The sequence below is a fragment of the Trypanosoma cruzi genome, genomic scaffold (genome assembly GCF_000209065.1).
Source record: "Trypanosoma cruzi strain CL Brener 1047053516579 genomic scaffold, whole genome shotgun sequence".
Classification (NCBI taxonomy): Eukaryota; Euglenozoa; class Kinetoplastea; order Trypanosomatida; family Trypanosomatidae; genus Trypanosoma; species Trypanosoma cruzi.
Genome location: NW_001849570.1, coordinates 246,862 through 271,121, shown reverse-complemented (window position 1 = coordinate 271,121; position 24,260 = coordinate 246,862). Strand labels below are relative to the sequence as shown.

At 52.8% G+C, this 24,260-nt stretch overlaps 7 protein-coding genes and 1 pseudogene across 7 annotated transcripts, besides 17 other annotated features; 7 read left to right on the top strand and 1 right to left on the bottom strand.

The window, feature by feature from the left end:
* Positions 1–6,825: a sequence feature (areas not merged during assembly with more than two copies in the genome that could not be assigned to a particular haplotype).
* On the top strand, positions 46–684 carry Tc00.1047053507953.210 (uncharacterized protein; the record flags this gene model as incomplete). Its single annotated transcript, XM_811736.1, has 1 exon — positions 46–684. One exon carries the CDS (start codon positions 46–48, stop codon positions 682–684), a length of 639 nt encoding a protein of 212 aa, XP_816829.1.
* Positions 1,287–1,315: a microsatellite.
* On the top strand, positions 1,525–2,694 carry Tc00.1047053507953.200 (90 kDa surface protein, putative; the record flags this gene model as incomplete). Its single annotated transcript, XM_811735.1, has 1 exon — positions 1,525–2,694. The coding sequence occupies one exon, from the start codon at positions 1,525–1,527 to the stop codon at positions 2,692–2,694; it is 1,170 nt and encodes a 389-aa protein (XP_816828.1).
* Positions 2,973–3,029: a microsatellite.
* Positions 3,105–3,173: a sequence feature (A-rich).
* Tc00.1047053507953.190 (uncharacterized protein) lies at positions 3,826–4,155 on the top strand (the record flags this gene model as incomplete). Its single annotated transcript, XM_811734.1, has 1 exon — positions 3,826–4,155. The coding sequence occupies one exon, from the start codon at positions 3,826–3,828 to the stop codon at positions 4,153–4,155; it is 330 nt and encodes a 109-aa protein (XP_816827.1).
* On the top strand, positions 4,318–5,169 carry Tc00.1047053507953.185 (annotated as a pseudogene).
* Positions 5,316–5,797: a mobile genetic element.
* Positions 5,473–5,494: a sequence feature (AT_rich).
* On the top strand, positions 6,593–7,153 carry Tc00.1047053507953.180 (mucin TcMUCII, putative; the record flags this gene model as incomplete). Its single annotated transcript, XM_811733.1, has 1 exon — positions 6,593–7,153. The coding sequence occupies one exon, from the start codon at positions 6,593–6,595 to the stop codon at positions 7,151–7,153; it is 561 nt and encodes a 186-aa protein (XP_816826.1).
* Positions 6,826–7,672: a sequence feature (heterozygous, Esmeraldo-like haplotype).
* Positions 6,930–7,041: a microsatellite.
* Tc00.1047053507953.170 (uncharacterized protein) lies at positions 7,567–8,643 on the top strand (the record flags this gene model as incomplete). Its single annotated transcript, XM_811732.1, has 1 exon — positions 7,567–8,643. One exon carries the CDS (start codon positions 7,567–7,569, stop codon positions 8,641–8,643), a length of 1,077 nt encoding a protein of 358 aa, XP_816825.1.
* Positions 7,673–24,260: part of a sequence feature (areas not merged during assembly with more than two copies in the genome that could not be assigned to a particular haplotype) that runs on past the window's edge.
* Positions 11,258–11,277: a microsatellite.
* Tc00.1047053507953.150 (uncharacterized protein) lies at positions 14,253–14,681 on the bottom strand (the record flags this gene model as incomplete). The annotated part of the gene is made up of 1 exon (XM_811731.1): positions 14,253–14,681. The coding sequence occupies one exon, from the start codon at positions 14,679–14,681 to the stop codon at positions 14,253–14,255; it is 429 nt and encodes a 142-aa protein (XP_816824.1).
* Positions 15,114–15,828: a mobile genetic element.
* Positions 15,583–15,808: a mobile genetic element.
* Positions 15,989–16,020: a sequence feature (AT_rich).
* Positions 19,031–19,078: a microsatellite.
* Tc00.1047053507953.140 (trans-sialidase, putative) lies at positions 19,817–22,135 on the top strand (the record flags this gene model as incomplete). The annotated part of the gene is made up of 1 exon (XM_811730.1): positions 19,817–22,135. One exon carries the CDS (start codon positions 19,817–19,819, stop codon positions 22,133–22,135), a length of 2,319 nt encoding a protein of 772 aa, XP_816823.1.
* Positions 23,034–23,062: a microsatellite.
* Positions 23,106–23,137: a microsatellite.
* Positions 23,169–23,203: a sequence feature (AT_rich).

The following is a 24,260-nucleotide window of genomic DNA, read 5'->3' as shown; positions in this document are numbered from 1 at the left end:
GCCAGCTGTGCAGCGAAAGAGGAAGGGGTCACCGTTGCCTTCACGATGGACGTGACGACACATAAATACGCTGGCCCTTATGAATTGCGGTGGCGTCAATATTCTCCCGATGGAACCATCCATCCGCCTGCACGGAGCAGCGATGCTGAGCAGACGGGCATCTGTCAGTTGCCGCCACCCCGTGAAGGGAAGGATGACACAAAATCTGGTGGGACAACTGCGCCGCAAGTTAATGCTGAGCCGTCACGTCAACTCGAGGATTGGCGACAGTCTGCGGCGGCTGACGCACCCAACACCGTCGATCCGAGTCCCGCATCCAACACGGCGACCAACACGTCCGAGAAAAAGCTTGAGTTTGCCACCAATTCGAGCGAAATGATGGTTCCGAATGCATCCAAGAAGAGGCCTTCATTTGCCAACGGTCCGAGAATATTAGTGGCTCTGAATGTATCGGGGATCATGTCTGTCACTTATGGCGGCAGGGAACACGTTGCTGCGGATAACACGGACGAGGTGAATGAGCGCAACGCCACCGGACACAAATCTCTCGTTTTAGAAAATGGCGTTGCGGGCAGTGGATTTGTTGCTGAGGGTGATGCGGACGGATTGACTCAACGCAATGCCTCTGGACACGAAAACCCCTATTGCGAGAATTCACCGCGCAGTATTCCGGAAACGGTGTGACTCCCGACGACTGCTTTGCCCTGCTCAACGACGCGAAATTGACACTGCGAGAGTTAACTGTTGACGGCACTGTGCGTGTGTGCGTGTATTGGGCGTTGCTGCTTCTTCTGGGATTGTGTGGAGTTGTGGCGGTCTTCTGAGCCGAAGAGTGTGGAATTGCGACTCCTCACGGAGAACATTTGCCGCGTTGCATGCGTGTTTTCTTTTATTATCTACATTTTACTTTGTTTTTTGTTCTTGTTTTCCTGGAATGATAATTATTCTTGCTGTTCCTTTATTTAATGGTCGGTTGCTGCACACTGTCATGAGGGACGTGTTTCTCTTCTTTGTTTTGTCTTTTGTTGCCCACACGGCTGTGCGTCCCACGGACCGCGCGAAACGAGGATTGGAGGAACAGGCCGGATGCCGCAATGAAGTGTGAAGGAATGTTGTGTGGGCTGGTGGAACAGTACGATCTTTTTTTATTTGATTTCTCTTTTCTTGGTGAAGGCATTATGTATACAGAAACACACACGGTTGTCTTGTGCTGCTTGGCATAAGAAATAAGAGTGCTGCCCGATTGATTTTTTTTTAATTTTTGGGGGTTTTGTTGGACTCCATCATTTTTTTTTTTTTCCTTTTTTTGTTTTTTCCGCTTTTTTAAGTTCTGGTTTGCGGGTCGGTGTGCGAGTTCTGCGGTTGTAATAATTCCATTTGTCTTTTTTGGTGTGCGCTTCTTCTGGCTGCTGCCATTTATTACCATGCGGTGGCTGTGCGTGGTGTAGCTGCTGTTTCTCTCTACTTCCTTTCTCATGCTCCTGCAGATCGAATCCACGTTATTCAACAACGATAGTTTTGACGATGATGCACCGTGTGTTTTGTGTTGTGTTGGTGCTGGCACTGCTGTGCTGCTGCTCGTGCGTGTTTGCCGTGGAGGATGAGCCGCAGGTGGCGCAGGTGAATGCAGAGTGTGCGGGTGACGGTAATGTTGCGCGTTGGCAGCTCCCTGGGACGTCATTGTGGTACAACTGCACGACTGCAGCTGCTGGTTTTGGGCAGATGATTTGCGGCATGGGCGTCGGAAACTGTGAGCCCGAGGATGTTCAGAGACGTATAAAAGATGGTGCGAACGGTGGTGTCTTCACAATCAACGTCTCCACGTTTACTCCAAGCCAGGTGAATAGTTGGTGGCAGCGTAAAGTTGAGTCGAAGGCGGTCACCGTTGCAAGTGGTACAGCAAAACCTCCGGAAGGACCTCCGGGCTCTCCAGATGACAATGATTCTCGTGACTCCTCTTCCAGAGCGGATTCGGAATCTCCTCCTGCTGACGCTGCGGATTCCGCTGGTGCCCCTTCACTGGCTGGAGCTCTGGGTGGCGCTGGTGAAAGTGTTCCGGCCACACGTCCGGAAGAAGGACCTCCGGGGCCTCGAGAACACAAGGATTCTCGTGACTCCTCTTCTACAACAGATTCTGAATCTTCTCCTGCTGTCGTTGAGAATTCCGCGGATGTCCCCCCTCCTCCACCACCTGCAACTCCAGGCGGCGCTGGTGCTAACTCTGCTGCTGGCGCTGCGGCCACGACGGATCCTTCTCCTGAGGCCTCGCGAGCACCGGATTCCGCTCCCGCTGGTGATCCTCAAGGCGCTGCACATTCTACTTCTGCTGCTTCTGCTGCATCCGAATCCCCACCAGATCCAAAGCCCACAGAAGGCGGCGACCACTCCTCCCATGACCCTCCAGTGGAGCTGCAGGAAGAGACTGCTGCTGCGCCACCGACTCAGTTGTCCCAGACCGGCGAGGACGGGGGTGCAGCGGAAGGCGCCGAAGAGGACGCCGCCAACACCACCACCGAGACTGCTTCCGGCGAAGGAAATAATATGGCGGCAAGCATGCCGGCTCCTCTTTCCTCTGCGCCCACAAAGAACGCGTTGGAGAACAGTGTGGGAACTGACGCCTGCTTCCATGACACCCATCTGCATGCCCTGCCACTGCTTGTTCTGGCTGCACTCACCTACGGGACACTGGGCTGAAGAACTGTATGCGGGCTATTAAAGCCCGCACTCAACCACGGGATGTTTTGAGCTTCTTTTGTTTTATTGCGTAATAAGTAAGAGAAAATAATGATTGTGTTTTGCTTCATTTGCTTCAGCTGCGTTGCTGTGTGCTCCGCGTTGTTGCTCCCTGTATCCGTCACTTGGCACGCATCCCAGACACACTCATATGCACGACACGCCCACAACTGTTTGAGTGGACGCATTTTTGTGTGAGAATGCATGCACGCTGGAGCCATTCTTTGCAGCCTCTTGTGTTTTGTTTTTTGTGTTTTTACTTTTTTTTTTACTTCTTTTTTTTTTTTTTTTTTTTTATGTTGTTGTTTTGTTGTTACTTGTTTTTTGTGTTCATTTTGCTTGTTTTTTACTTCCTTCGGGGCGTTGTGAGTTTTTCTTTTTCATTCTTTAATTGTTTATTTTCTTTAATTTTTTCTATTTCTTTTGTTTACTAATCTTTTACTCCACACATCCCTCCTTTTTTGCTTTTGGGGCAATCACTATGGACGTTTTTTTCTTTTCTACTCTTCCCTCTTTTAATTGTTTCTTCTGCACTCTTCCTGTGAGGGGTGCCGTGTGCTTCCCGCCCAACTGCTCCACTCGCACACCCACCGACACGCTCATGACGACGGCCCTGTGCGCCTCGCCTGCTGCACGCATGAGGAGGGGCCGCGACGAACGGCGCGCTGAGGGAGCCGTGACGTGTGGGCGTGCGACGAGGGCCTGTGGGGCGGAGCACACATTTCTTTCCCTCTTGTTTTGCTTTTTTTGCGGCCAGGGCGGGCAGACACCCGCAGCGCCACACACACACAGCCACACTCTGCCGCCGTGTTTTTAAGATTTTCATTTTTTTTTGTTTTTGTGGATGGGTGTGCTGCCACCGTTTGTGATTGTTGAGGTTTGGGCCGTACCGCATGTATCGCTGCCATCCAGCTGTGCCTCTTGCTGTGTTGATGTGCCTCCCTGTGCTTCTCTCTTCTGCTTCTCCAACAGACACCCACACACATAAGTACGTGCAAAATGCTCTGCAAGAATGTATTTGCACTGCCGAGTGTGCTTTGCTCGGTGTGTGCTGGCGCGTGACGGACGGTGCCGCGATGGCCTCCTCTGGCGATGACAGTCGCTGCGTTCTCGGCACACACCCACACACTTCCTTGTCTCTCTGTGGGGGTGAGTGCGGCAGCAGCGTGGTCTACGGCAGCGGCAGCTGGAGCCTTGGAGAGGGACGAGGCGCGGAACGAGCAGAAGAGGCCGCACCCGCCGGACGCGATTAAGATGGCGGATGAAAGCTGTTTCGTTGCCTTTGCTTCGTACATTGCTAATAGTACGCCGTGTCGCCGCCTGACGGGATGCGTGCACTCGGCACCCTTCGAGGCATTGTGTTGTTTCATTCAGTGTGATGTCACAATCATCATAGTTGTACCTTCCCTCAACGGCTCTTAGTGTGACAATACGAATGACGGCAAAGAGAGCGATGAGGATTATGGTGACGACTTGCACCGAGGGGCGGATTATTTGCGTGTCTCGGCACACGAATCCCGGGAGGGTTTGAATGCCGTCTTCACAATTCCCGGCCTTGCGGAACCGTTGGCTTTCGCGCTGTCACCCGCCGTAATTAGTGCCCCATGCGTTGAGGCTGATCCATTTACCCAGGAGTTCACGCAGCAGGTCTCGAGTGTTTGTGCTGCTGGTCCTGCGTTGGTTCTTTCGCATGTATTTCAGCGTTGCCTGGCGTGTGATTTGATGTCTGTGTTGTCCAGGCCGCCGCCTCCAGTTTTTCTTTTTTTGTGCCCAATAAGAAACACTTTGCGTTGCGGTGGATATTTATTTGCGTGGCCGTCGATGCACGTGACGATGCTCAACGGGTGTGTCTTTTGTTTGGTGGGCACGAGGGAGACTTCGGTGTGTGTCGACGCCTCCGCGAAAGTCTTCGTTGACGGGTCGAGGCGAAAATAAGGGAGGTCTGTCCGCTGCATCTCTCAAGGCAGCTGCGGGGCACTCCGAGCGCACAGAGTGAATGGATGGATGCCGCGCAGCTGGGGAGACCAGTTTTCTTCTCCGCCCTCCGTTGCCTGGGGAATCGAGAATCCACAGCGTCACTGCCAGCTGCATTTTACTGCTGGGGATCGACTGTTCTGAAGTTGCCCGTCTAATGTGAATCGCAGCGTCAGTGCAGGAAGACACTTTTACGCACTGCGCGTGGTTGCTCCAGCCTCGAGCTCATCAATATTTACGGCAGGGAGCAATGCATCTTGGTGGCCGGTGACGTTCAGACGAGTGTGTTTCACTTCACCCGCCTCGTATTTGTGAGGGACACTGCGCATCGACCCTCCCCAACAGTCCCACCACCTTCACTTTCCCCCGCCGACCGCTGCCCTCTGCTGACGGTACAGTTGTTTGGCTCCGCCAATAATGTACTCGTGAAACGTCCTCTCCGCACTCTGCAGGATTATTGCCGTGGAGGAGTTGATGGCATATGGTGCGGGTGTGGCGTCGACAGAGTCATCCAGGCATTGTCTTAGAAACATGACTTTGAGTCGTGTCAGTCATGCCGTGCTTCCTTTTTCTTGCTGGGAGTCTTGTGGGTGTGTTTGAGCCCTTTTAGGAGCCTGTGTAGAGAATGATCGCGGGAGAGCTGGCTGCCTTAATGAATGTATATATATATATACCCTGATAGAACGAATATACACTTCTTTACGACACTTTTCTACCGTATGAGTTTTGGGAAGGCCACGACTTTAGGGAGCCGACAGCGGCCGGATAATTTTTATTTTTATTTTAACCATCGCACCCACCCCCTTTTGGTTCCCACCACGCGGCGGTGTCTTGTGGCTGCAGGACCCCAAAAGTCTGCCACCTCGTAATTAATAAATAAATATATGTATCCTATCCGAATAGAGTGGGCGGGCCACGATTGTGGCTAACGGATGGTATGTATATATAAACATGCGTTTATTTGCCTCGTGTTGAACTTTGAGGATGCGGTGAACCCACTCTTATTCCGTTGATCCCTCACTTATTTCTATCTTGTATGGTTTCTATTATTGAGAAACTCAGGATTCGGCCAGCGGCCCAGAAGATTATTTTTTATTGCAACACTTTACCAAAGGGAAGCAGGAACAACACAAACCGAATTGTTGGCTGCACCAACACAAGAAACATTCACAAGAGGAAAGAAAAACAAATTGTGCACCCTGCAGAACTCCCAACACACGACCCAGGCATGAAGGTTTGCCCTCTGCAAAACAAAACAACGCATGCGGACATATGCCAGCATTTAAACAGAAACACAAATAAATGGCTGCTTGCATTATTCCATTCCTTGCGCTTATTTTAGCGTGTGGTGCTGCTGCTGTGGTTCCCAGGCCTGCATGAAGTGGTGTGCGCTGAATATGAACGAAGGCCGATGGCAACTGAATTGTTTTTGTGACGAATATTGGCTGCACTTCCCATGGACCAACAATTCACGTGGTGTGCGGGGATCTCCTTTTTATTATAGTTATTTTGCTTTTGTGTTGCTGTGTGCGAGCTGCGCCTATTCTTGTGTGTTTGCGTACCCTCCGTGAGGGGTGCCGACACGACGGACCGCTCTCGCCGTATGTGCATGCGGTGGAGTCTTGTGTGCCGCTCCTGTTTGCTTCTCCCTCCTCCATCTGTGTGTTGGTGTTGCGGCAGGGCTGTGTGTGTGTGTGCCTGTTGCCGTGGATTGGAGTGTGTGTCGTGCGTGGTGTGCGGCGTACGGTGCATGCCTGGCTGCTGCCCTCTCCTCATGTGGTGTGCCCTCTCTGTGTGTGTCTGCCGCACCTCTCGTCTCCCCTGTTGCTCTCCATGTCCCTCACTGTGCAGATCAGCTCCACACCACTGAACGACCACACTCACGATGATGACGTGCCGTCTGCTGTGCGCCCTGTTGGTGCTCGCCCTGTGCTGCTGCCCGTCAGTGGGCGCCGCAGAGAATAAGAAGGAGAGTAGGGAGAAGACTGAAGTTGATACGAAGGGAAAGGGCTCCAAGATGCTGTCCACTACACCAAAAACTAAGCCGGCTACGAAAGCAGAAGAAGATGACGGAGGGGGACCAGGTACGACCGCTCCGGGACCAATATCAGGTGATGCGGCCGTTACGTTACAGGCAGAAGGTAGTGACGATAAGAAACGGTTACAGAGTAGCACGAATACATTCGCAGGCAAAGAAGATCAGGAAGCCAAAGATCCTGCCGCGACGACCACGACGACGTCTACAACAATGGCACCAACCACGACAACCACCACCGCGCCAGAGGCACCAAGTACGACGACCACTACGACAGAGACACCAACCACGACGACCACCCGCGCACCGTCACTTCTTCGCGAAATCGACGGCAGCCTCAGCAGCTCTGCGTGGGTGTGTGCCCCGCTGCTGCTCGCCGCATCCGCGCTGGCGTGCACCGCTGTGGGCTGAAGAGGTGTGTGCGGGCTGTGCGTGCCAGCACTCAACCACGGGATTTGTGCGCGTTCACTGTGGTCCGATGTACTAAACAATAGAAAATAATGATTGTGTTTTGCTTCATTTGCTTCCGCTGCCCTGCTGTGTGCTCCGCGTTGTCGCTCCCTGTATCCGTCACGTTGAACGCATCCCAGACACACTCATATGCATGACACGCACACAACTGTTTGCGTGGAATCACATTTGAGGATGGGTGCGTGCGCGCTGGAGCCATACTGTGCAGCTCCTTGTTTTTTGTGTTTTTACATTTTTTACTTCATTTCTGTTTGTTTACCTGTGTTTTGTTTCTAATTGTTTTGTGTGTTTTCTCTGTTTACTTGCTGCGGGGCTTTGTGTGTTTTTGCCCTTTCACTGATTTCAACTGCTTCATGGTGTGTGTGCGCTGCCGCTGCTGCTGGGCTGCTGCCATTTGTGACTGTGCGGTGGCTATGCGTGGTGTAGCGGCTGTGTCTTTCCTTTTGTTTTCTGTGCTTTTGCAGGTCGGCTCCACAGCGTTGGGCGACTCCACTATTCGTGATGATGACTGGCCGTTTGCCCTGCGTCCTGTTGGCTTCTGCAGTGATGCGCAGCTGCTCGTGCGTGTTTTCGACGGCTGCTGCGACGGTGTGTGTGTGCGGCCCGCTTGTGATGGCGCGGTGGCTGCTGAGCACGCGCGGGCTGTGATGGCTGCGGAATGTGGGACCGTGGCCGGTGGCTCTGGACGAAAGGGGAATGTGAACTCTGAGGACAATAGCAATCAGGAAGAGGAGGAAGACGAGGAGGGTGGAGAAAGCACCGCGGGTGAGGGCCATAGTCCCACCTCCGCAGGATCACTCACTGCTCCGACGAGGCAGGATCAATCCAGCAGCGATCCACTGCGAAGTAACAATTGCAATCCGTCCGGCACTGGCAGCGCGTCTGCTGCTCAGATGCGTGCAAGTGGACCGGAGTCTTTGGGCGGAGGGCACGCTGCAGGCACAGCATCCCCACGCCCCGACGCATCTCAGCAGGCAGCAGGTGGAGTGCATGCTGGTAGCGGGAGGACCTCCCAGGGCAGTCAGGCTTCGGAACAAACCGTCACGGGAGAGTCAGAGGTGCCAGGGACGGCGAAGGAAACACCGCAAGGCGACGAAGGAGGAGAACCCGGAGCGCAACACGAAGCCGACCAAATCACAAAAATGACGGTGATGAATTGTTGCGCAAAAACAGCGGTGGAACGGGAGAGCCGCCAGCGGGATCGCAAGATGCACCACGTCTCTATAGTGGAGAGAATGCTCATTATTATTTTTTCCGTACTTTTACCAGCGCGTCTAGCCATACAATGCCATCTGAGTGCCGAGGAGGTGGTCGAGCAACGACATGAGTTTGCTGCCATGAAGCAACTGCCATTGAGAGAACTTTCCGAGGCGGAGGTCCTGTTCAATGCCCAGCCGTTGGCGCACAGCCAAGGTGCCTGGACATTCTAGAAGCAGATGGTGCAAGGTTTCCTGCGGGCCATTGGCGTGCTTGTGGAAGCTGGCTGATCCTGCGGCAGCAGAGATCGCCTCCTGGCACTTCTGTTTAGATGTCGAGTGGTGTCTGGGTTGTGTGCGCAGCGACTTCTGTGCTGTGCGGTGCTTCTCCGTGTGGGGAAAACCATGTCACAGAAATCGCATTTGAGCTCGGGAAGCGGTGGAGGATGTTCCGGGTGAAATGACCGGCAGTGACTGACGAGATTCGAGAATCCCGTCAGTATAGAATCGCAGTACGGACATTTCTCCTTCCGACGGCGTGTGACGGTTCGTCTCCTTACTGGAGAGACGTCTTCCTCCCTTGCCGACGGGGGAACAGTGTCCGTCCCCGGTGCAGTCGGATCGTTGTTGGAGCGCATATATGCAGACTCTTCCGATGAGATGTTGCAGAAACGGCATTGGTTCGTGCAATCTCTCACAGCCCAGTATAGTCGGCCCCAGAGCTCAGATTCGCCGCACCTTGCCCTTGCGAGGTGAACCAGTTCTTGACGGTGGAGAACTTCCTGAGTGATCAGGTCCTTGCCGCTGAGATCTGATGGCCTTGTGCCGCAAAGCAAGTAGCGATGAGTGTCTTGACGAATCGTACTACGCCACTTATTGGTGAGCAGGGTAGTAAAACATGTCAGCAGATCCGTATGCCATAAAGGTGCAATTGCTTGCTCCGTGTATTGTCCAGTTGCCATAGTCTGCGTCGCATGCTGATCTGCAAGCTCGTTAGCATGTATTCCACAATGTCCGTAACAAAACTGCAGGTGCACAGACCAGCCAGCACACGTCAGTGTCAAGAGACGCTGCCAGATCTGATCCTCCGTCCAGTCTGTCTGACTGAGCGGGCCGTTGTTTAGAGCCGCTAGAAGAGACTGACTGTCTGTAACCACAAGCAGGGTTTTATGCCTGTGCTGGATACGAGGGATAATCAGCCTCTCCAGGGCTAGAAGCAGCGCGCGGGATTCCGTCCTGTAGCTGCATGGGCGTGTACTGCAGTTTATAATGGCGTTTTCTATTATCTCCGATGAATTGAGGGATGAAAGCAGGATTCCAACCCCGGCTGACTTGGGAACGTCTACACCGCCATCCGTTGCGACTATCCAAGTTCCCCAACGGTGAAGTCGCACCTTGTCGCGGTGCTGGGGTTCTGGTTGCATATAGGAACTCCGCTGCGCTGCATTGCTGCTAGCACGACGGAGAACAAGACGACTCCACCCCTCGAGAAGGTTCCACGCCATGCCCGGTGTGGGGAGGTGAAGCGGTCTGCCTGCAGACTGTCGGACAAAACTGCACGACCGTTTCGCTGCGGTCATTCCGTTGATATCACCCGTTGCGGTGAATTACAAAAGAACCCTGAAACCGAGGAGGATGGCTTCATCACTATTTGGCAGCTCAACATTGCAGACCTCTCGTCCGTAAAAAAGATTGCATCTGCTGTGCGACTGGAGCAACATCCACCTGTCATCGTTCTTCTCCAGGAAACAAATACTCGAATTGCCACAGCGGCAAAACTATATGGCTATAATGGCTTTCTTCAGGCCACACTGGGCGAGCTGGTGGCGTTGCCACTCCGGTGCGCCACTCTCCACCGTGCGAGCGCCTGACGCTCCCTGGCACAGACCTCCTGGAGACCATTGCTGTCCGTGTGTTTCCACAGGGCCGTCCCAGCATCTGCGTGGTGAATCTCTACAACCCTCCCACAGCAACCGTTCAAAGATTTTCGTTTATTACTACCATTCGTCGCTTAAGCTCGCAGCGATTATCGCGGGTGACCTGAATTTACATCATGGACTCTGAGACAGACACCTACCCTCAACGACTGAAGGAGAGGATTTGTCCTCTACTCTAATTGACATGGATTTTGGGCTGGCAAATGACCCGGCGCAGGCAACACGGAGCACAAATCGTAATGTCTCGTCCCCTGACGTGGCTGCGTATCGCGTGCTACGTGTCACCCACTGGCAATCCACCCCCTACATGGATTCCGACCACTGCTTAATATCTTACTCGGCGGGGATGGATGATGGCATTCCGCGACTAGCCAACACACTGCCTCAACGGGAGAAAGCCACCTCTGCCCTGCGCAAAGCGGACTGGCCTGCTTCCACCTCGTTGTGTGAAACCCTCCTTGCCACCGCGTCCGCATGGTTGGACGTTCGCAGTGGTATCTTACGAGCAGCTGAGCGCCATATCCCGCGCGGCAGCCGTGACAGCCCAAAACAATCTGGACGAACGAAATGGAACAAGCCGAGTCCGCCGCAGAAGCAGCACACAAAGCACACACATCGCTTCACCAGGAGACAGCCTGCTTCGAGCCGAATTCATCCAAAAAGTGGAGGACTAAAATCAAGCCTTACGCCGTGGCTTCGCTATGCTTCTGGAAGCCCGTGTGGAAAAACTTGGGGCCTCATCCAGCCCAAGCTGGCGATACCTCCGCGGCGTGGCGGCGCCGCACCCTCATCCACTGGAATCGGTTGTGCTCCGAACTGATCTTCGGACCGCGTCTGTGCTCTGCCTCGGCAACAGGCAAATCTGCTCGTCCATCATTTTGTGCGGGTTTCACGTGCCACATTACCCTATACTGCTGCTGCTGCTGCTGCTCGCCGCACTTCATTGCCCCCTGGTGACTGGGAAATGGATCGACCTCTCACGCCGTATGAACTTGACGTGACCATCCGCGACTCTTCGCTCGGCTCAGCCCCTGGCCACGACAACATGTTGAATGAGTTCCTGCACCGTCCCGGGCCCGTTGCGCGCGGCACACTCTTAGAACGATGATCCACGACTCCTTCGCAAATGGCAGCCTGCCTGGCTCCTGGAATACGGTGGACACCATTCCCATTCCAAACCTTGGGAAGGGCCATTCCGCCCAGAGAGTTACAGACCTATCAAATCACTCTCTGTTTTATTCAAGTTAACCGAAAGAATGATTCACCGCCGTCTGTCAGCGTTATTGCCACACCACCCACGTCAATTCGGATTTGCACCTTCGCGTTCTACATCGGACGTGGTGACACTTGTTATCGATGAAATTACCCGTGGATTGAATGAGTTCAGCACTGTGGAGTATGAGCACCCTGGAGGCGGCGCCCCCACACGCCACCCTCGTCACCATCGCTCGCTCGTAGTTTTGATTGATTTTTCGACTGCGGTCGACACCATTGACCATGGCAAACTATCCGGCATGCTTGACGGACTTCCGCGCCTTGGCCCTCGAACCAAACGCTGGCTGCACAACTACCTGCGGGGCCGCTATGTTAGGGTATGCACTCGCGAACAGCACTCCCGGAAACAACTCACCTCAGCCGGAGTACTGCAAGGCGGCGTCCCGGGACCCCAACTCTTCCTCCACTGTGTGGATGATTTGCTGCGCCGCATGGGCAGCATCTATTCTGCCTCCGCACTCATGCACGCTGACGACCTCACACTTGTTGCCTCAGGTGCGGGCAACCATGCATTTGCTGCGGCAATGCAACCCGCCCTGCCGCTTATAACGACATGAGCTGCCGAGCACAGCCTCAAAACAAACGTTGATAAGAGCGAAGCTGCTCTATTCCACATCTCTTCGCACACACGGTCTGACAAGGACATGGCCGATCTCCTTCCTGGCAATGGGAACCTACGTATTCAGTCCCGCCCAGTGCGGTTGCTGGACACCACGGTTGAACAACTCCTTAATTGTGGTCCGCACGTTTCCACCGCTTCAAAGCGGATAATGCCACGCCGTTACCAATTACGGCCGGTCGCACAGGCTGGTGCGTCCCATCACACCATGCAATCCTTTTCGATTGGATACGTCCATGGTGTGTCACTATATTGTGGCGAGTCAATTCTCCCGTGCCTCGCCCACACCTACCTCCATAGTACGGAAGTACTGTACCACAACAGTTGTACAACATCCCTTGGCATTAGTGCACCAACGGAGGATAAATCGGTACACTTGGAAGCCAATCTTCTTCGGCTCCGGAAGATACTCTGGCTCCGTGCAATCACACAACACAAACGCCATGCACGTTTCCATAATCACGAGGATTTGCGTTCCCTTATCCACTCGGAACCTATGCCGCTGTCCATGCATAGGAAAGGGAAAGCAGCGACATCAATCCCACTTCCGAGAGATTTCGTTATTAATGGATTAGAACGCGTATGTGGCACTATTGGGATACCACACAACCACAATCACGCTCCTCCTATTACCCAACATCGAATTATTCCCTGGGACGCCGTGGGCTGCAATAAAGTGAAATCTTATCAGCGACTCTTTGCCAAAGATGCCTCTGACGATGTCAAGCGCACGGCTTTTGATTCCCTTTACTCCTCTATAGAAGATTACGATTTTGAATTATGGAAAGACGGTTCTTCATCCCTCGCTGAACTCGCATCTGTATCCGCTGCACTATTATACGGCTCCACAAAGAAAAATGATCTCCTGTGGAGGCCCATCGTGCAGCAGCTGGCAGACTCGCATGCTCATAGAGAGCAGAGTGCCTTGCCACTGAAAAGAGCCGTGGACATCTCATACCTCCTCGTCCGGAAACATCCCAATCGCCCACACAAATCCCGGTGGCAACAAACTCCCTTTCGGCAATTGAGGCACTCCGCGCTGCCCCACTGGCCATGCGAGAATGCGTTGCTGAAGAGATTTGGGTTATGCTGCTTTCCTTGGTGAAGCGAGTTCACCCTGCAGACTTTATATTTTCCCCATCGCACTGCGGTATCCCACGCAATGAGGCCGCTGACGAAGAAGCCACGATTGCACGATCCCTCCAGCAATGGGGTATCCCAATCTGGCACGTGGAATTCCTTACCGCCGTCAAGAGGTTGTACTGGAAGGAAGTCCAGGAGGAAGAAGAAGCCGCACACACCGCACACCAGGCGCTCGTCGGTGTAAAAAAAAAAACCATTCCTGGTGTCCAGGCAGACATCGGGCATCAAATCACGACTTCGCGCGCAGTTGCGATGCGACTCCTGCCCACTCCTCGGCAGACCGGCACGCGCCCTGCAGATCACAAGCAACCCTTTATGTCGGTGGTGCTGCTTCTCTCACACTGAAGAGGCAGGACCGCCCCGACCTCCTCCGGAACCTCCACCTGGCGTGTCCACGGCACCTCCTCGTAGAATGACGAGCAGCGGATCAACGTCGCCCTGCCCAAGCTGCAGCAGCGTCTTCTCGTCCGTCCACAATATGAAGGCACACGCCCGACGCACTAACCCTGGCACTCCAATCGTTGCAGAAGGCCTCACATGTGGATTCTGCGACAGCTCCACGGTCTACCCAACAAGTGCCTCACGCGCAGGTCACTACCAAAAATGTCAAGCGTATCAACGAGCAAAAAACGGACAACGCACCTCTGCAAGCTCCAATGACAGCCGTAGCCCTTCAGCCACTCCTCTGCTGCAACCCCACCAGCCGCTGAGCCCCCGACAATCCACGGGAGGCCCTGCCGCACACGCTGTGGGAATGCCCCCGTCCTCGACAACTCAGCATCCGACTATTTGGGAACACACCCTCTCGCACGACAGCACCGTTCAAGACGGAAAAACTGGCCACATCGCTACGGACAGCCCGCAGGCCATTAACGAACAGTGTCTGCAAAGTATAACGAAACAAATATTTCCCTTTTCTCAGCATAAAAAAACGTCACCCTCACACTCGCAATTGCCACCAATGAATTCATTGCGTAATACCGCTCCGAGCTGCAATACTTCCTGGTACCATCCAGGCCCCTTGTCGACACATTGATGCGGGTGGGCGCCCATCCATTCCTCCCAATGACGCTGCATGTCTGCGACGCACCCTCAGATCCAAAAGGCACGTCCCTCACCACAGCCGGGATCGACTTCGCCCTGTCCGCACGCACCGCTTTGTCAGAGGAGCAGGAGTACGTCAGGCTGGCAGCAAAGCACCCGCCAGCACAACACATCACAATCATCATCACAACCAGAAGCACCAGCAGCACTGCAGAGCGTGGGGTGACGTGGACCAACTGACACATGCTGTACATAAAAGAAAACACCTCATGGCTTGACAAAGATAAGAAACACACACACGTTCTCAAAGAAAAAAAAGGAAAATAAAATAAAAAGTCACGTGTCCACAGTCAAAGCAAGCCAAAAAAAAAAAAAAAAAAAGTAATGGGTGCACTCAACCACAACACAAGTAAAACAACAAAAAACAAAACAAGAAGCCGAAGCGTGGGACGACCAGCGCACACACTCTCATTGCTCCCGTAAAGCAAAACACACACACAGGGAGAGAGAGAGAGGTCGCCCACTCAATGCAATGGAAACAAAACAGAAACAGTTACGGTGCTCCGCCCATGCAGCCAGGCAGGACGGCAGCGGTGCGTGTCGTGCAAAAGAGAGCACCAACGGGCCTGCATGGGTGTGCATGCATATATACAATGGGCACATTATGTGTGTGCATCGTGGGGTGAGGTGAGGGCGAGGTGTTAAGACACATTATTGAGGACACTCTTAAGTTTATCCTTAATTGCGCTTAGGTGTCGTGTGCCGTTAGGACTGATTCTTCTATTCATAGTCGAATAAGTTTTCTGTTCCTTCAAATCCCTGTAATTCTAATATTAATGGAGGAAAATGGAAGAGGAAGTCTTTTTCTTATCATGCAGGCCGAGGTACTTTCTCTGCGCGCTGCTCGTTTTTGGTTGCTTTTTCCGCCATCTGGCCACCCACCATCGACATTTGGGTGACAACACTTTGCTGCAAGGAGCGGTGAATAAAGGCAGCTCAAAATCACATGCCTTACGCGGGAGCTGCAACTGAATCATGAGTTTTTGGAGTCTCGCGGGATACAGGCATCCTTTGCCTACGTACGGTCAGCAGAAAACCCTGCCGACGGCATATCGCGTGGTCGTGTGTTTACACTTCAGGACTTGGCGAAGGGGAGCGGCGGGGCCTTTTGGTTGGAGAACCCCAAAGTCTGCCACTTCGTGAATTATGATATTTCTAGCACTAACAAAGTACAACGTGTCATGAGAGTGGCAACCCGAATGTATATTCTTGGAGCAGACAATGAGGAGGTGGCGAGCCCACGGCTTCTATATTTAACTTTTCCTTTCATCCGTCATGCTTGACTTCTTTAGATCATTTCAGGATCCGGCCAGCAGCCCAGCCCAATATTGCTTTGTATAAGCGTTTGTGGGTTGTTAGTTCTTCCACTGGGACGTTTGGCTTGTAGCAAACTGCGGTAGGCGATTAATAGCTATTTGCTTCTATACGAGCACCTTTGAAGGGGTGTTTGTTCCCTGGTTGCCGGAGCTTTTAGTGCGTGCGAGACGTCGGCGTTTGCTCGTTTATTTTCTATTATTTATTTATTTATATTATCGTGAGGCGCTGTTTTGCTCGATGGGGCGCAGTGTTGGGAAGGAGAACTGTTTGCGCAATCCGGCGTCACGCCGTGCGGTGCGCTTACTGGGAGAACAGCGGTTCTGTTGAACAAATGTTAAACTTGACGGCAAAATGCTTTTCTCGGGATGCCGGAGGTAGAAAAAGATATGCTTAGCCCAACACCTGAAAAAGAGTGGCACCATCATTTCGAGTAAAATCCGCTTTTGCTTCAGAATTTATGACCATGAGGGTGTAATTTCCTCTTCGACAAATATGGAAATGAAAAGCGACATTGTCGAACTCAACAAGAGTCCTTTAATTGTGTAGCTCCTTATTGCACTGTTTCTCGGCAGCGGGGGATCATCGTTCCACCGTGCTAGCTCGGTGGCATGGCGTATCGTGTGCGTTTCACGCCCTCTCCGGGGCCGGGACCTCCTTTTACGTTTCCACTCGGCAGGGCGGACGTGCTCGAAGACGGTGGCCGGCTTGTGGGTTATAGAATTTATTGGGAAAAAAAAACACGATGAACAAGCAATAGAGAAGCAATGGACACCTATTTAGCACTCGATTCTGGAAATTTACATTGCGTTCCATTGATTTGGATGGTTGTTTTATGGAACTTGTCTTGGCGATATGAGCTTGGGATTCTTGCACGTGCCGCATACTTGAGGAAGGGGCGTGTGGAAAATTATTCTTTCCCGATCTTATACATCGTTACCAGAAGCATGGCTTTTTCAAGACGCGGATCCACGTTGTCTGCCGATGCAGCCGATGAAAGGCGACACACGCATGGAGCCCGCTGGAGAAACCACTTTTGAAGTGAGTTCAGGCCGTTTTTTACACACCGAGTAAATTTCGATCTCCTTTCTCCTGCCCATAGATGCGGGTTTCTGCGAGAGACTTTTTTCTGTAATTGAATATCTATATGAGTGGTGAAATCTCTTTTCCATCGCACCCCGCTATTTCCTTTGTACTATATATATGGAGAAAGAGAGAGAGGGAGGCCTTGTATTCAGTTTACGAATGGGAATGCAAATTGGAAAAGAAGATACTGTGACTTTCTTTCTACGAAGTCCCCAAAACCTTATTATTACTGCATGGTTTGTTCTCCCTTTTTTGAGAAGCTTCCTTCTGCCCTTTAGGGGAAAGCATACAATCAAACATAACATGAACGAAATTATTACTCGCTTTTTTAGTTGTTCCCCACACTGTAAGCCTGAAGTTCTGGGCCGCATCCTTCATGACGTCGAGAATTTGTGTAACACCTTCCATTTCTACTGTCGTGACGCCACTTGGGAGTGACACAACAGGAAAAACTTTGCATCTATGGTGGGCTTCCTATTACTATTAAGAAGAGCAACAGTGACCACACTTCTTTAACTCCAGACAGCCGTGAGCAGGCGCCACCACATCGTTATGTCTTGCCCTTGCAGTTATGGCTGACGCACTTGTACCCCATTGAGCCTCCTCTGGCGTTTCTCCTCAGCGCGGAACAAGGCTGCAGGATAGCGAGCAACCACAAATACGTTGATCCTACCGGACGTTGTCACACGCCGGAGCTAGCAGCATGGCATCCAGTTTCATCCTCACTTTGTGATGTCGTCAAGAAGCTGGGCCAGTTACTCTCAGCTGAAGGCTTAATTCCGCTTTGTTTTGGTGAAGAAGGCGTCAGCTCACCATCAAAAGGCCATGCGACAGCAGTCTCACTGCGATTGTGTCATGGATTAGAAAATGGTGACGGTGATAAACAGACGGATGAGCATGAGAGGTGCGTGGTGTGCTTTTCTCCCAAGGAAACGGTGCTCGTTCCATGTGGACATTATTGCTTATGCGATGCATGCGCAACAAATGTGACTCATTGCCCTCTGTGTCGTGGGTCGGTCAAGTTCCGTCAGCGTGTGTTTTCATGACAATCAAGGGGTCGTCTATTTGAAGAGAGAGACAAAAGCCGAGACGCCACAAAGTGTTATTGGAAGTTATTCACGCAGTGAAAAGATCCCAAATGGCAATGGCACACCAGTAAAAAAAGAGAAAAGAAAACATGCGCAGTAATATGTTGTCTTTGTCCATTGAAGCCTTGACAATTGCAAGGAACCTCCCTGAATTTCTCTCAGGCTCCTTTGGTGTAACTTGGATTTTGTTTTTCCCGCATTCATTTGAGGAAAACAACAGTAGACTGCTAAAGCATCGTTTTCATTTTAGTTGATGCCAAGCATTCGGACCGCCCCAATCGCATTGCCACCTGCAACCAGCGTCTCTGGGAGGTGGCGGGCTGGTGACGAGACGTCCCCGCCGCCCAGGCACACACGCGCAGCACACGTCTCCTCTTATGAGAGGGCGGCGTTTGACACGGAGTGGGGCCGACATGATGGCACCGCGCCTCCCATGGGCAGAAGCGCCGCGGCGAAATGAAACAAGGAGGGAAGACGCGGAAAAGAGGGAGGCGCGGCGGCCAGGCAGAACGGAAGAAAAAGCCCTTACGACGAAGGAGCGCCCCGCGAGCGGGAGGAAAAAGGCCGTCACGGGCCAAGTTCCCTCCTGCGGCGCGGCCATTTGTTCCACCCGGGCCACGAGGTCTCGCAAAACGCTCTGCGCTGGCGGATCTCACGAGCAGCTGGAAGTATAAAAGTGTCCTCAAGCAGCGCACACCGAAGTCTTTGCGGAGAAGTTATAGGAACCGCCTTTGATGGGAGTGTCTTCACGAAGAACTTCCTTATTCAGCGCCAGTTTTTCTGCCCGGCTATGCCGATCCCGCAGACAACGATTCCGACGGTAGCCACAAGGGAAAAAAGCAGATTTACGTTCAATTTGGGTTGACAAGGAAATGTCCGTCACCGCAACCTTCTACACTGCAGCACCAAGCTACCCACAGCCGCCGATTTGGGTTTCCAGAACATCGTCTGTTCCGACGCCGTGGGAGTGCGTGTGTGCTATCCGCTTTTCAATGCCGTTGCTTTTTTTGGATGCTTTCTTGTGCCGCACAGCTGCTCTGCGAGTATAGGCGCTGACAAACACACAAGCACATTTAAACACGCACACACACACAAACACACGCCACGTCGTACATGCTTTGGAGCGGCGTGAACGCTGAAAACGCACGTACGCACAAGATTCTGGCTGCGGTGGCTTTTGCGAGGAGGAAAAAAGCCTGCAATTCATTTTTCTGACATGTTGCGGGCGCGGTGTTGGTGGCATGCAGCTGATTGGGTGGTGTGGCATTGAGGGTGCCTGGGATACGTGCGTATTGCTTTCCATTCAACAGAGACACGTGCCGAAGTGTCTCTTTTGCTGCTCATCCGCCGATGTGGGATTCTCCGGCTGTGCGGGGTGATGTGCGCCGGCGGTCGAGTGGGTGCGTTGGAGGGACAAGCATTAAACGGCTGGAATTAGCGCGTGGACTTTACAAAGGACACTCGTGCTCTTTTGCATACCGCCGGTTGCTTTGCTGGGTGTGGGCGTTGCTCGGTGTGTGCTGACGCGTGAATAACGAAATACCCGCCGTGGCTCCTGCTGCTGCTGGCAGTCGCTGTGTGTTCCCGGTGCACTGTTCTCCCTTCTCGTTCCGTGTGTCTGTGTGCGTGAGTTGTTGTTGTTTGTAGTGACTGCGGCGGGGATGATGGTGCCACTCACTGTGGGTGAGGGTGTTCACTCTTTCCTTCTTTTTTGGTTTGTTTTCTCTTTTTTTTTTCATTAACTCACACGTAGAAGGAAAACAAGCACTAATCGCTACTGTGAAATTCGAAGGCTCTGAAAGGACCAACAGCACACACACCGCCCACACACACATATTTATATGCTCTCACGTGTTGCTGCTGTGAAGGCACCCCGCACACACAACCGTCGCCGCGTGACCGGATCCAGCGGAAGGAGGAGGGAAGGAAGAGAGAGTGAGCCGCAGAGGCCCAACATGTCCCGGCGTGTGTTTACTTCCGCGGTGCTGCTCCTCGTCGTGATGATGTGCTGCGGCAGTGGTGGTGCTGCGCAAGCTGCTGAACCAGCGTCAGGTCAGGGATCTTCACCGAGTCCATCTTTTGCTTGGAGAGATAAGGAAGAAGGAGAAACAGTGGATTCGCTCCATGCTCCCAGTCTTGTTGAGATGGATGGTGGCGTGTTTGCCGTTGCCGAGGCGCAGTTGAAGGAGGGAGGAAGCAATTTTACTGGGATTGCCTCGGAGCTCCTGGAGTGGACCGATAAGGAATCAAAAGAATTGGATACAAATAAACTGAAGACACAAGTACTGGAGGAATGTCCTGCCGAAAATAAGGATTGTGCTTCCCAAACAGGAGATCAGGAGGATTCCCAAAGCCGGAAAAAAGTACGTGTGAGCCGGCCAACAACAGTTGTGAAGGGAAGTGATATTCACATGTTTGCTGGAACCTACAGTTTTGAATTTACTGAAGGCGTTGATCAGACAGCTGCAGCAGCTAAATGGGGACTTTTGGTGGCTGTGGGAAACGTCAGTAATGATGGGAGCAGCGATAAAAAAAAAATTTATTGGAACGACGCTTCCGTTATCCCGTGGACATATTTTGAAAAACGACACGAATCCTTGACACGGCTGATTGGCGGCGGCGGATCGGGTGTTAAGATGAAGGACGGTGCGCTTGTGTTGCCCGTGGAAGGCACGAAGGATGGAAAGGCCGTTTCGCTGATCATATACACAGCCACTGGGGGTGGGAATCTGTCGAAGGGGATGTCTGCCGATGGCTGCAGTGATCCCTCCGTAGTAGAGTGGGAGGGAAAACTCATGATGATGACTGCGTGTGACGATGGCCGCCGCAGGGTGTACGAGTCCGGTGACAAGGGGGATTCGTGGACGGAGGCCCTCGGGACACTCTCGCGCGTGTGGGGCAACAAACACAAGGGAAATGAGAAGGGCGTTGGAAGTGGGTTTACCACAGCGACGATTGAGAACAGGGACGTGATGCTCGTTACTCTGCCGGTGTATTCCAAGGAAGAAGAAAAAGAAAAAGGCGTACTCCATCTTTGGCTGACGGACAATACGCACATTGTTGATATTGGGCCGGTATCCGGTGATGATGACGCTGCCGCCAGCTCCCTGTTGTACAAAAGTGGGAATAATAATAATGAGAGGTTGATTGCACTATACGAGAAGAAGAAAGGCGGTGGGGAATCATCACTCGGTATGGTCTCTGTGCGTCTGACTGCGCAGCTGGAGCGGGTGAGGGAGGTGCTGACGACCTGGAAGGAAGTGGACGAACGTGTCTCCCAGCTGTGCCCTTCTGAGGGTGCTAAGGAGGACACCTCAACTGACAATGCGTGCAGCGCTGTTAAGATCACGGATGGGCTGGTTGGATTTTTGTCCGCCAACTTCTCTGGTAACACATGGAGGGACGAGTACCTTGGGGTGGACGCCACAGTAAAGAAAGGAACGAATGGGGTGGCAACAGGGTATGCGGATGGAGTGAAGTTCCAGGGAGCGTGGGCGGAGTGGCCCGTTGGCAGGCAGGGGGAGAATCAGCTGTACCACTTTGCGAACCACAACTTCACTCTTGTGGCGACGGTGTCCATCCACGGTGAGCCGAAGGGAGATACCCCCATTCCATTGATGGGTGCGACGATGAATGACAATAAGAATACAGTGCTCCTGGGACTGTCGTACGACAAAGAGGGGAAGTGGCAGGTGCTGTGCGGTGGCAAAACGACCAAGGAACTCCGCAGTAATTGGGAGCCAGGGACAACACACCAAGTGGCCATTGTGCTACGGAACGGAAAACAGGGCTCCGCGTACGTCGATGGTCAGCGTGTGGGAGATGCGTCATGTGAATTGAAAAACACGGATTCGAAAGGAATCTCCCACTTCCACATTGGAGGGGATGGAGGCAGCGCAGGGAGCAAAGAAGACGTGCCTGTGACCGCGACGAATGTCCTGCTGTACAACCGTCCGTTGGATGACAATGAGATCCGCGTCCTCAACGCAAACAAAATTTCTATTCCAAAGCTGACAGGCCTGAAAACATTGGCGGCAGGAGCAACGGGTGTCGGTACCGCTCGTGACGGCGGGGCACATGGTGATGGTGGCACTGTTTGCGGAGGCGGACTGCTGCTGCTGCTCCTTCTGCTTGGATTGTGGGGGATTGCCGCTTCTTGAGGTGTGTGTGGCCTCTGCGTGGAACACCTCAGCCCTTCCCCACCACCGACGCACACACTTCTGGTAGTGGATTACTCTCCGTAAAGGAAAATTTTCATTTTTTTTTTTTAACATTTTTGTGCATGTTTTTTTCTAATCTCTCATCCCTTCTTTTTTGCTTTTGGGGGCAACCACTATGGACGTTCTGTTTTCTTTTCTACTCTTCCCTCTTTTAATTGTTTCTTCTGCACTCTTCCTGTGAGGGGTGCCGTGTGTTTCCCGCCCAACTGCTCCACTCGCACACCCACCGACACGCTCATGACGACGGCCCTGTGCGCCTCGCCTGCTGCACGCATGAGGAGGGGCCGCGACGAACGGCGCGCTGAGGGAGCCGTGACGTGTGGGCGTGCGACGAGGGCCTGTGGGGCGGAGCACACATTTCTTTCCCTCTTGTTTTGTTTTTATTGCAGCCAGGGCGGGCAGACACCCGCAGCGCCACACACACACAGCCACACCCTGCCGCCCTGTTTTTAAGTTTTTTTGCTTTGTGTGTGCATTTTACGCGCCGGCAGTCCCTTCGGTGTCGGCCTCGTCAGCATTTCTTTTCCCTTCCTGATGATTTTTTCTTTTGCTGCGCTCACTCTCCCGATGGAGTGACGCGACTGCCGTCATGTCTGCGTGCTTCTCTCAGCCCCCACACACGAGTGACTGTGCTCTGCGGGCCGCACTCACGCGCCGATGAAAGGGCTGAGGGGAGCACCAACACGCAGATGACCCCATGAAATATAAACGATGTGCGGACACATGGAGGGTCGGACGGTTGAAGGACATTTAAATATCTTTTAATTTTATTTGCGGACAAAATATGCAGACAATTCCTGGAGCAGCACGGTAGTTGGGTGCTTTTTTTGTGTGTGTGTTTTTCTTTTTTTTTTTTTTTTTTCTTTTCTGTTATTTGTGTGTAGCCGTAACAGAGGACGACTTTTTCCAATTTTTTTCTTTTTTTTCTTTTTTTTATTCTTTCCAAAGTGTGTGGTGTGGAAGGGTGAAGATGAATTTTTGTTTATTTATTTTTATTAAATTTTTAATGAATTGCCGCTGCTTTTTCTGCAGTGCGATATTGTGAGCCTGAGCAGTCTTTTTCTCTTTATTTCTGCCATGCACCTCTGCTGTACAGTTTTGTTTGTGCGTCCCTTCACATGCTCTGCTCCTGTTTTTACTTCTTTGCCTCGTGTGTCTGCAGGCACACACACAACCACATGCACGCACAAAATACACATTGCAGTGGATTTGGATGCTTCTTTTGTAGCGTGTGCTGGCGGTTGCGGGTGGCTGCTGCTTCCTCCGTGGGCATGAAGGGAAGGAGGAGAGAGGGAGCGCGCACCGCGAGTCACTCTTCCTGCGGGTGTGATGCGCGCGGTGGGCTGCGACTGCTGTGGAGGGCCGCATCCTTTCGGTGTGCGCTGCTCCGCCGTCGTGCCGTGCGTTTGCGCATGTCATTTGTTGTGCGCGTGCGTGCTGGGCATGTTTTTCCGGAGCGTTGGGCGGCCACCATCTGTCTATGGCGGTTTGTGTGAGTGAGCACGTGCGGATGAGGGTCAGGGCGTATGGAATGAAGGAATGGCTTGAGGAAAGGGGAATTTGATTTGGAGGGTATTTGGACCGGATTCATTTGGCTGCGGTGGACACATGCACGACGGATGTGTTTCCGCATAATGGGGGAGAATGCGACAGGATTTTCCGAAGTGGCCCGTCAATGCAATTCGGGTCTTATAGCACTGAGGCACAGTGGTCTTCCTGCAATGGCTGGTGACGGCCCCTAGTGGACCGGTGTATTTATGCAGCTGCTGCTGCTCGAGGAGGCGTAGAAGTGCGATTTGAGGTGAGTGGCGGAAGGGCCACACATCCCGCAGTGACGGTCGTCGTTGGCCCAGCGGGCGCCTCTGAAGGTTTTGTTGGATGCAACGTCCTTATGCCCGTCTCCGGATGGCGACTCCCTGATGCAGCCAACGAACGGGGCTGGGAGCGACGGTGAGACGCAAGCACGTGTGGATGTTCGGAGCGGCCGGCGCACCGCACGTTGAGAGCATGGCACGCTGAGGGCCGGACCTAAAAAAGGGACACCGCGTGGGACGTCAATCCTCAC